The following is a 10000-nucleotide window of genomic DNA, read 5'->3' on the forward strand; positions in this document are numbered from 1 at the left end:
TCTCGTAAAATTGTAGCTTTCATTTTGTGCTTCGGTTTACTACACTATCCACGAGTGCGTGTGAAGAAGAAAGCACTGCAGTACACTTAAATACACTTTTCACGAGATCTTGTGAGGAAGAAAGCACTCGTTTACTGATTACGCCGAAGCGCTCGCTTCCGTGATTAGTCCAAAGCACTCTCTTGAAATATTGGCTTTCATTTTGTTGTTCGGTTCACTACACCTTTCACGAGATCGTCTTGCCCTTGATCAATTTTCAGTCCTCGACTACGGTATTGCGGACCGCGATGGCAGTTCATTATATTGATATTTCAAAAGTGCAAGCGCTCGTTTTAGGCCTAAGCACTCTCTGCTTTGTGCTTTACCTTGTTGGCGATTGTGGCAAAATTGTCATTTTCGCCATAGTTGCCAAATTCACCAACATTTTCTCTTTTTTGGCAATTTTTGGTTGTTGCGTGCATTTCTGGACATATCTCCGATGGCTTCGGTGGTTCAGTGACATTGCAAGCGCACACCGAGCCGGACGTTCGGCGAACAAGTTCTTGCTGGGGTAGTAATAATTTTTTGAGTTTGTTAAACATCCTTCAATGTTGTTTTCACTTACTTATTTTCATAAATAAATAACGTATCAGTTATTTCGAATTAATAACAATTTCAATTAGAATATCAAATGGAAGTTTTAATCCAGGGAAAGGCGTTCAGATTATCTTTGTCTTCTACACTGATTTGACTGAACAGCTAATAATTTATTGTTTTCGGAGATTGTGTGAAAAGTGTACTTGACCGAACCGCAAAATGAAAGCTAAACTTTTGCGAGAGTGCTTACTGGGGCCTAATTACTGAAAGGAGCGCTTAGGCTTAATCAGTAAACGAGTGCTTTCTTCTTCACATAATCTCGGGAAAAGTGTAGTTAACCGAACCGCAAAGTGAAAGCTAAAGAGCGATACCTGGTTTAGTCAAGTTTTCATGTCCATTTTTAATTCGTTTTGGAAAACGGCGGAACGTTTTAGCTCACTTAAGGTGCTTGGATACGGTCGAGGTATAACGAGGTTACATGGTATTCATGGGGATTTGTTTTTGCTTAAATGAGTGCTTAGTATTTAGACTAGTGAATGGTAATCAGTGAAATCAACCAAGCCTAGTGTGCAGTTTAGAAGTTCTGGAACTCACTTAGAGAGACTGGCTATTCTAGAACTCTAGACATTCTAGAGCCCACAGAGGGTAACACATAACAATTGAGAATTCTAGAACTTAGAACTCTAGAAATCGGAACTCTAGAACTGCGAATTTTGACTTTAATCAGAACTTTAGAAGTTTGCACATACGACCATTTTACTAGTGCGGTTCTAGAATGATATAGAACTTTCTATAGAGCTCTTCAAACTAGAGCAGTTCTAGAATGCTATAGAACTTTCTAATGTCATAACCTTGACCATTCTATATTTCACATATAATCAATATAGAGCTCTTTTAACTAGAACAGTTCCAGAATGCTATAGAAGTTTCTAATGTCTTATGGAATTAATCACAATTTCAATTAGAAAAACAAATGAAAGTTTTCATCTAGGGAAAGGCTCTCGTTCACGTAGAGTATCTTTGTCTTCGTCACTGAAATCAGTGGATTTGACTGAAAAGCTAATAATTTATTGTTGTCGGAGATTGGATGACAAGAATTTCTGTCGCAATCGGAAATTCAATGACCTGGATTTGTGAAAATCTTGTTCAGCTTTATGCTTTAGAGAACGAGGTATAGTGTGGAGTTCAATATTTCGTGATGTTAACTTTCGCCTCATGTCTTAAAGAACGACTAATGTTACATGTCTAGCGTGCTTGTATCGCCTCATGGCTTTAAGAACGACGTATATTTCACGTGTAGCGTGTGCTCGTTTCGCGTCATGGCTGAGAGATATTTTCTGTCACGCGCGAACTGACTTCCGAGAGTCCGATCGACTCTTGCCAGGAAGAGCTGTCTCCATCGGATCCGATCGAGTCTGTTTGCCAACTTTTTCAACCCCTCTAGCTCCTGTTAACGCTCACTTCCGGTACCACTGATCAAGCGCCATGCACCCAATTCCGGTTCCGGTCGCGATCGGACTCAATCCGCCTGTGAGTGAAGACAACCCGACTCAGGTCGAGTGTACTGGACATGTATGGGGACCTTAGGGTTGGAAGGCAGAGATCTTACCAATGCGCAAACCCCTCCGCTATTAGAGACAAAAACCCCTTCTATTTCATTACGTGCGTGAAGAGAAGAAACTCAGTCGTGTCAAATATGCGCAATATTGCAACAAACTAAATTTCAGGATCAAACCGTTTCCATGAAGAACCTTTTCCTTGAATAATGAAGCACAAAATACACGACAAGCTTTCTTTCAAATAAGTCTTGGCTGTTACATTTCCAATTATTTTTTTACCTGAAGACTGTGCAGAGTTGATCACAGATCCACGTAAGGTGTTCGATTCATTCAATCGTTCTCTGTCTTTGTTGAATCCATAAGTTACCAGAGAATTTTCCATTTGGTTTCATTGTTCTACATAGCACAGATTCCAGGTGTTGGTTTTTCGACGCCTGCCTAGTTTATCCAACTGACTTTCCATTATTGAGCTCCATAAGGGTACATTTTATTTAAAGGAGAACTGAAGCCAAAAATCAAGTAGCTTTTTGTCACGTCATTTCAACAACTATGCATTGTTAAACAATTTGTCATACTTTTTTCCTTCTCAAACGAAATGTAGCACGCATAAAATCAAGCTTTTCAGGCGATAGTTGGCTCAAAATTCGGCTATGGTACGGAGGCGCAGAACTCCCGTGCGTCCCTCAGGGGACGGGCGCTGTGACAGTCCTGGTCATAATGCAAAATATGGCACATATACGATGATTGATCAGCAAACTGACAAGATTGTTGACTTTCAGATTGTTCAAGTAACTGAAGTGAACAATAGCAATGCAATGGAAAGGGAGGGATTTAAACGCTGCATGGATAATATAAAAACAAAGGGGGGCAACATTAAGGTTATCGCCACTGATCGCCATGTTGGTATCAGAGCTGACCTAAAGAGAAATTACTCTGAGGTTGATCACCAATTTGATGTTTGGCACTTGTCCAAAAGTATAACTAAAAAACTGTCTGCATGGATTAAGTCAATATCAAATCATCTTTGGTGGTGTGCAGAAACATGTGAGGGAGACAATGACTTGTTGCGGGAGAAGTGGTTATCCATAGTCCATCACACTGCTAACATCCACTCCTGGAATTCTGCAGACTTGTATCACCAATGTGCTCACCCACCTATCCCTCGAAATGTTGCTAGAACCAAGAGGTGGCTACGGCCTGGCTCCCCAGCTCATGAAGCACTCAAGGAGGTTGTTTTTGATAAAACCCTTGTGAAAGACATCCAGCAGTTGACCTTGTGCTGTCATACAGGAAGTTTGGAAGTGTACCACAGTGTCCAAACTAAGTATGTCCCTAAACGTCAGCACTTCTCCTATGAGGGTATGGTCGCGCGTACCCAGCTGTCTGCCCTAGACCACAATGCCAACACAGGAAGACAACATGCCACTGCATCAAAAGGTGCCAACCAAGGAGAACTCCAGTACAAGGTGGTCTTTCCAAAACATACCAAGGAGTGGGTGGCAAAACCAATTTTAGAAAAGACAAACAGAGATCACCTCAGGCCAATGTTAAATGCTATTATTGCCAGAAAAAATCAGAAACCGCACGAAAGGAGTGCACCGCCTGCAGCCCCGCACATCCCCCGAAATATTGCTAGCAAACCTAGGCCTGCTAAAGACGAAGTCATTACAAAGCATACATCAAGATTTGGAAACACGTAAATTACTCACACATACAGGAGTGGTTGACAAAGTCTATGTTCATTACAAATCGTTTTTTGTCTGGTGTATTGTTGAAAAAGTCTAACAAGAAAAAATACCTTAACACCATTTCATATGGTAAAAGCAAAAGGGAGAAAATGAAAATATAACTGTACCACATAACTTGTATTTTAGCAAAGTTTTAAGACGTATCACGATCAATTAATTATTTCCTGTTGAAGACAATAATTTTGCAAATGACAGGTATGATTGCGAGCACAATAGTTCATGTGATGTATGAATTATTTTGTGAAACAATGATATATATATTAATAGAATAATTAATTAATAACGACAAAGGAATAAATAATTTTTAATGTTCAGAGCGAGTCATAATTCCAGATCTGCTTCTCTAAATCCTGTGCATGCATCGCTTTCTTCAGGGAATTCTTTCCTTATTGTTTTGACGACGCATGCTGGAATGACCCTTCTTCTCTTTTTGCCAAGCACACCATGAACCCACCAGGTAAACTGCCTGTATGCTGCCAAGCGCCATGTCCTAAAATAAAATGATCACAAAAAGCGCTAGGTTAAATTCTTTAACAATGAAAACATTTTAATTAATTATTCTCAGAGTTAACAAGGAGCTTACTTGTTTCCTATAGGGTCTGGAATTGGATTAAGACGAGCATGGTGAATGGCAACAAGTGCGGTCTGCAATACGTCAGTGTCAAGGCACACAATCCTAAATTTGTTGTGATTTGTAATACATGTGACACCTATCAGTAGAACAACAGTATAATATTGAATAAGCTCTCTAACATGTGGGCCTGCCTTATTAATCGATCGTCAAAGTCATAGCCTCTAAACACACAAGCACTCGCGAACAAGAGTTCATAAATGGCTGCCTCACTCAATTAAAAAATAGGCCAATTGGCTATTCTTAGGAGACCCGTACACCGACCAATATTTGCTATTCATACGGGAGTCTTCTTTGAACGATTATGAACGAAACAGCCACGTCGTTATTGAAAGCTAGCCGTTGTAAAATGGGTGCTGAGACTTAAATACTGTTTGTCAATGCTATTTACAGTTTAAAAATGGTACTTAGACTTAAAATACAAGAAACACAAGGCAGGTCATATGGCCAGTGACATCGAACGAAGGAGGTATTTCATGAAATTAAACAAGCATCGATGTCGTTGTTTGATAACTGAACTATATACAAAAGATCAATTAAAGACGAGGTAAGACTTCCCGAGTGTTATTGACCCTGTAATAATCCGACTTCCGTATGAATAACAAATAGAATTCGGTGTACGGGTCCCGTACGAATAGGCAATTTCTAAAAAATAATAATAACTGTACTAGCCTTAAAGCATAAAAGTACCGAACACAAACCTGACTCGTCAAACTTGTGATTTACCTCCTCGAGCTCTTGGCAGCAATAGCATTCGTCGGCTGTCGGCATCGAAATGCACTCACCGCAAATGCACCATTCGGTGTTCCCGGTTCTCATGCTTGATGTGCACGCTTCTAGGGAATCCTCACCTTCATCATCATCCGATTGAATGTGTTCTTCCCCTGGGGGATACGTTGGCTCGAACTGAAAAGGCTCCACTCCGCTCATAATAAAATAAGTACCTCGATGAACGCCACAAAATTACAAGCTTGGTATGTTTATTTCCATCCCTGAGCGTCCCCATATCATACGTCACAACTCTGTATTAGAAACTGCTGACCCGTAATTGACGCCCACGGTTTCAGCGGCCAAAACGGGCGAAAATGGCAACTTCAAACTCGTAGTTCTCTTAAGTAAAAAGCAATTGGTACAAATAATGTAGCGAATCTTGTTTTTTACTACGTAGTCTTTCATATGACGTTAACTTGATTTTTGGCTTCAGTTCCCCTTTAAGGATCCACTAAAACGCCATTCGCGTTACATGACTTTCGACGCCATTGCCGGCTAAGTTAATGATTCTCCTGTGTCCACCAGAGAAATCTACGCATTTCCACTACCCTCTCGATCCTAAGAAAATACGCCCAGAAGGCTCTATGCAGGGGAGTGACAGGCAAGACTTTTACCGACACGGAAAAAAAATATAAAACGGAAAATCTACCCATTTTCCGACTGGGATTGCCATACGGCAACCCAGTAAAAAGCTCTTTTAATTATTCATCACGTCATTTTACTCTGATGAAAGCAAACAGAACGTTGCCGAAAATTTAGTCTTTTATACTTTTTAGGTCAGATCCAACACTTTATTTGAGATTTTAATCACGAACACCATGGCAAACATACCCGCTTCCGGATTTAGTATCGGTTTCAATCAGCGAATTAATAAGGTCCAGTATTTCACGATGTTGTATTCATTGTACTGTAGCTTTCCTTCGTAGAAATCAGCATTTCTTAAAACTTGAAACGATGCTGGCCAGCAGTTTTCCACTGAGTTGATGTGTGGGGTGACCAGGGGTTGCGGACAGGGGCTTCTCGCTTTTGCAATCAAGTCATTCTCCGTTTCTTCCTACTACTGTGCAGTTCTCTCCGATTTTATCTCCGGCCCACCCATCCCTCTTGGCTTGGTAAATATGTGGTAACTATCTTGGTTTCCACTGTTGTTCAGTGTGATGGTGCCTGGTAGTTGCCACTCACAGGGTTGTCATGTTTACCCCACGCGTTAGGGTCGGTTTGTCTTGTGGCTCCACCTTCAGACGCCATCTACATCTACATATTTCAGCACTTGGCAAATTCCCTTTTTGACTTGTGGCTGTTTCTGCTTAGGTGGCCTCGTACACCACAAGTCTTTTTTAGAGACATCACCGCCAAGCCGGCCACTTTTCCTGGAGAAAACAGGACAGCCACGACCCCGGGGACTTCATCCCCTACTCTTCTCGAATAGTGTGTGGGTTCCGTTTAACGTCCCACGGGGAACTTATGAACATAGAAGATATTTCTGAGACGGGGCCTACGGTTTATAGTTCTTATCCGAGAAGACCTGAAAGTCTAATTATTTGCAGATGAAATTACAAAAGGAGCACTTTATCCTCAACTATTTTAAGATCCTGGGCCCGGTTGTTCAAAAGCCGATTAACGCTAATCCCAGATTAAAAATTAACCAAGGAGTTTATTTCTCTACTCCCAAATGCTGTTCAACGCTGATATTCAGCAAAACTTTACATTAGAGGAAGTCAATCTTGGAAAACAAAACTAAGCAAAAGAACCTTTCACCAAAAAGTTGAAAACATGAAACAAATGTTCACGCTAATCCTGGATTAAGTTAATCGGCTTTCGAACAACCGGGCCCCGAGTGTTAACCATTCCCCAAACTCATCTATTGTTGATGGGTTTAACTGAAAGGGTAAGTTATCATTTTGTTTCCAATGTTCGCAGGATGTGGCGGCGCTCTTGTAATCTTAAAGAAGACTGAAGGTGTGATATTCAGTCCAGCTCCAGACGAAGCAGGCGGAGTGTGCATCTGGATAATCAGTGTTCCTACAGATCAACGGATTATCTTTTACTTCACTAACTATACCCTACGAACTTCCTTTGTCAGCTATCCTCGACATAAAGACTATTGCACTGAAAAAGATACGCGCATAGAGTTCAAAGATAGTTCGACAGACCAACCCTGGATCGCATACTGTCAAAGTGGTTTGCCAGACCCCATCGCCACCACAAAGAGCTCACTCTATATTGAATTTAATGTATCAGATGGCGATTCTACAAGCCAATTTTCTGCTCGTTACATAACCTTACCATTTAAACACAGTGAGTACATTTCTTTCTAATCAATGTATCAGGTCTCCTGTCAAAGAATTAGAGTAAAAAATTGAGAATAATAGTTGCTGCGAAGGTCCCACCGCTGCTTTAAAGATAAATACAGTATACTGAAGGTGGAAATTTAAAAAGAATCCTTATTGAAAAATGCTGCTTGTTACTGATGTCTATCGCATTCTTTTCATGAGAAGGTTCCCATTTCAAAAGTAATCCCGCCGGGTATGTAATTCACAGTAATTCATTTTTCTGCAGTGCAGTAGTGAAAGTTTCCCAGTGATCGGACCACTCCGCTAATCACTGCATTTGATTGGTAAAGAATCCTATTACAGGCTGTAAAGAAGGGAATTAGACAGATATTAGGAAAATACGGCAGCAGAAAGCCTCTTGGGTGTGAAAGTATGTGAGGTGTAGTTGCTTTGTTCTTACTTGTAGTCATTTGTTTTTTGTTGCAGCAATTGATTTGCGGGAAGCTTCAAATGACGCAATTACTAGTCCAGGATTTCCCGGCAAATACCCCAGAAATTCCCACTTTGTGTGGTCGGTGATTGCTCCTTCGGGATATCGCCTCAAGATTGAGTTTACAAAGTTTGACATTTCCCATGAGGGAGGTTACGACTGTCCAAAGGACGCTCTCGTAGTGAGAGATGGGCCTTCTGTTCAGAGTGAATTGCTGACAAGATTATGTGGAAGTGGAGGATATACAGGACTTCCTCAACCAATGTACTCTTCTACCAACTTCATGACGTTAGAGTTTGTGTCAGACGTTTATGGTATGGACGGAGACTACGTTGGGTTCAAGGCAAATGTTACGAAAGGTAAGAAGATTAAAGTACAGTCACCAAAATGTTGAACTATTTACCGTTCATTACCTAATAATATACTGTATGCACAAACTTCTCTTTTTTTTACTTGGGGGTTGTTTAACGTAGCGAAGGATTTTTATAATTTGAATATTTTTATTTCGAGAAATGTGATACTGAACGGTAACCTTGGATTTGAAGCGGACCGCAATACCTAGTATATTTGACCGAAACAATTCTTCATTGAAATTTTCTATTACATGTAGAGGTTTAATGACTTAATTGAAGTTTCCTGTGAAACAGATCAGGGAAAGACATAATCGAGGTCGTTGGAACTGTGAAAGAACTCCGTACCAACATTCAAACATTTGGTCTCAAAGGCACCGACACATGCCGTCATTAGCATTTTACGTAGAAAATTATACCCTTACATAAAATATTAATAATAATAACAATAATATTTTGGAGTCACCGATTTCGTTAGCATAAGCAGCATTTAAAGACAAAATATAGGGTGTTTTTAGATGGCTGTTTTTTTGCCATGTCGACATATTGCGTCCCATTAATGAGTGCATCTTGTTAAGGAATTTATTGTAACAGCTGTTTAACATGGTGAAACAACAGGGTAGATCCAGCCCTTCGTAATAGTACACTTTGTTCAGTAAAAGTATTGAAACTGGTTTGTGCCTCCTTAATTGTATTATCAACCGGTTTTGGAAATTCCCTCATATTTCAGCTTGTTCCTTTTGTGGCTTTCGTAGTCGGCAGTTTAGAAAAACGAAAGAGAGAGGTAATCCTCGCACGTAACTGGACAATTTTAGCAATTGTCTCTTATAGACACTTGGAAAATTCAGGCGGCTTCAACGGGATTGGAACCCATGACTTGTGCGATGCTGGTGCAATGCTCTACCAACTGAGCTATGAACCCACACAGTTGGGAGCAGGTCAAATAGTTGGGCTCATGTGTTCCCGTGAAAGGACTAACTTGGTGAATGAAATGAATGTATTTATATTTGAAGTACGGATTATAGACGAAGGAGTGATAAGTGATTCCAGCCCTTATGTTGACAATTTAAGCCATAAATTATTGTCTCTTATAGACACCTGAAAAATTCAGGTGGCTTCAAGGGGATTCGAAACCATGACCTCTGCGATACTCGCGCTGTGTTCTACCAACTGAGCAATGAAGCCACACAGTTGAAAGATTTCAAATTGTCAAGCTCATGTGTTCTCGTGAAAGGACACGATGAGTTATATTTGAAGCGCGGGTTATGCAGAAAAGAGAGAAGTGATCTTCGCACTTAAAGTGCCTATGAAGTGAAAAATATTTTTTGCTTATTTTAAAGACCTTTAAAAATGTGGAATATCTTCTCTCGTTTCCGAGATATTAAAGCTTTTGTTCAAAAAATGACAAAATAAACTGTACACATGCCTGTAATAAATCCCAAAATTGAGAATATCTCTGAAAATATTGGCTGGATGTTGCTCAAACCTTGCACCAGTAATGTACATCAGACTGATGATAAGGCACAAAGTGACACCCATTGAGATGTTGCCATGGCAACACTCTCGTTTCCAGTCCCTCTTTGCAATGAACCAAACATCTCG

General features: G+C 40.4%; 2 protein-coding genes across 5 annotated transcripts in view; one reads left to right on the plus strand and one right to left on the minus strand.

Annotated features, from left to right (window-relative positions):
* LOC138015034 (tolloid-like protein 1) overlaps window positions 1–10000 on the plus strand; it is a 46835-nt gene that overhangs the window by 11923 nt on the left and 24912 nt on the right. For all 4 annotated transcript variants that reach the window (XM_068861930.1, XM_068861931.1, XM_068861932.1 and 1 more), the window contains exons 3-4: window positions 7206–7583; window positions 8045–8407. In XM_068861930.1, the coding sequence (XP_068718031.1) occupies window positions 7206–7583; window positions 8045–8407 (741 nt within the window). The remainder of the gene's footprint in view (window positions 1–7205; window positions 7584–8044; window positions 8408–10000) is intronic.
* Window positions 4205–5444, minus strand: LOC138017815 (uncharacterized). Its single transcript, XM_068864785.1, has 3 exons — window positions 5216–5444; window positions 4467–4593; window positions 4205–4373 (listed from the first exon to the last, which is right to left on the minus strand). Exons 1-3 carry the CDS (start codon window positions 5442–5444, stop codon window positions 4205–4207), a joined length of 525 nt encoding a protein of 174 aa, XP_068720886.1.

Source organism: Montipora capricornis, chromosome 9, assembly GCF_036669925.1.
Source record: "Montipora capricornis isolate CH-2021 chromosome 9, ASM3666992v2, whole genome shotgun sequence".
In the NCBI taxonomy this organism is placed as follows: domain Eukaryota; kingdom Metazoa; phylum Cnidaria; class Anthozoa; order Scleractinia; family Acroporidae; genus Montipora; species Montipora capricornis.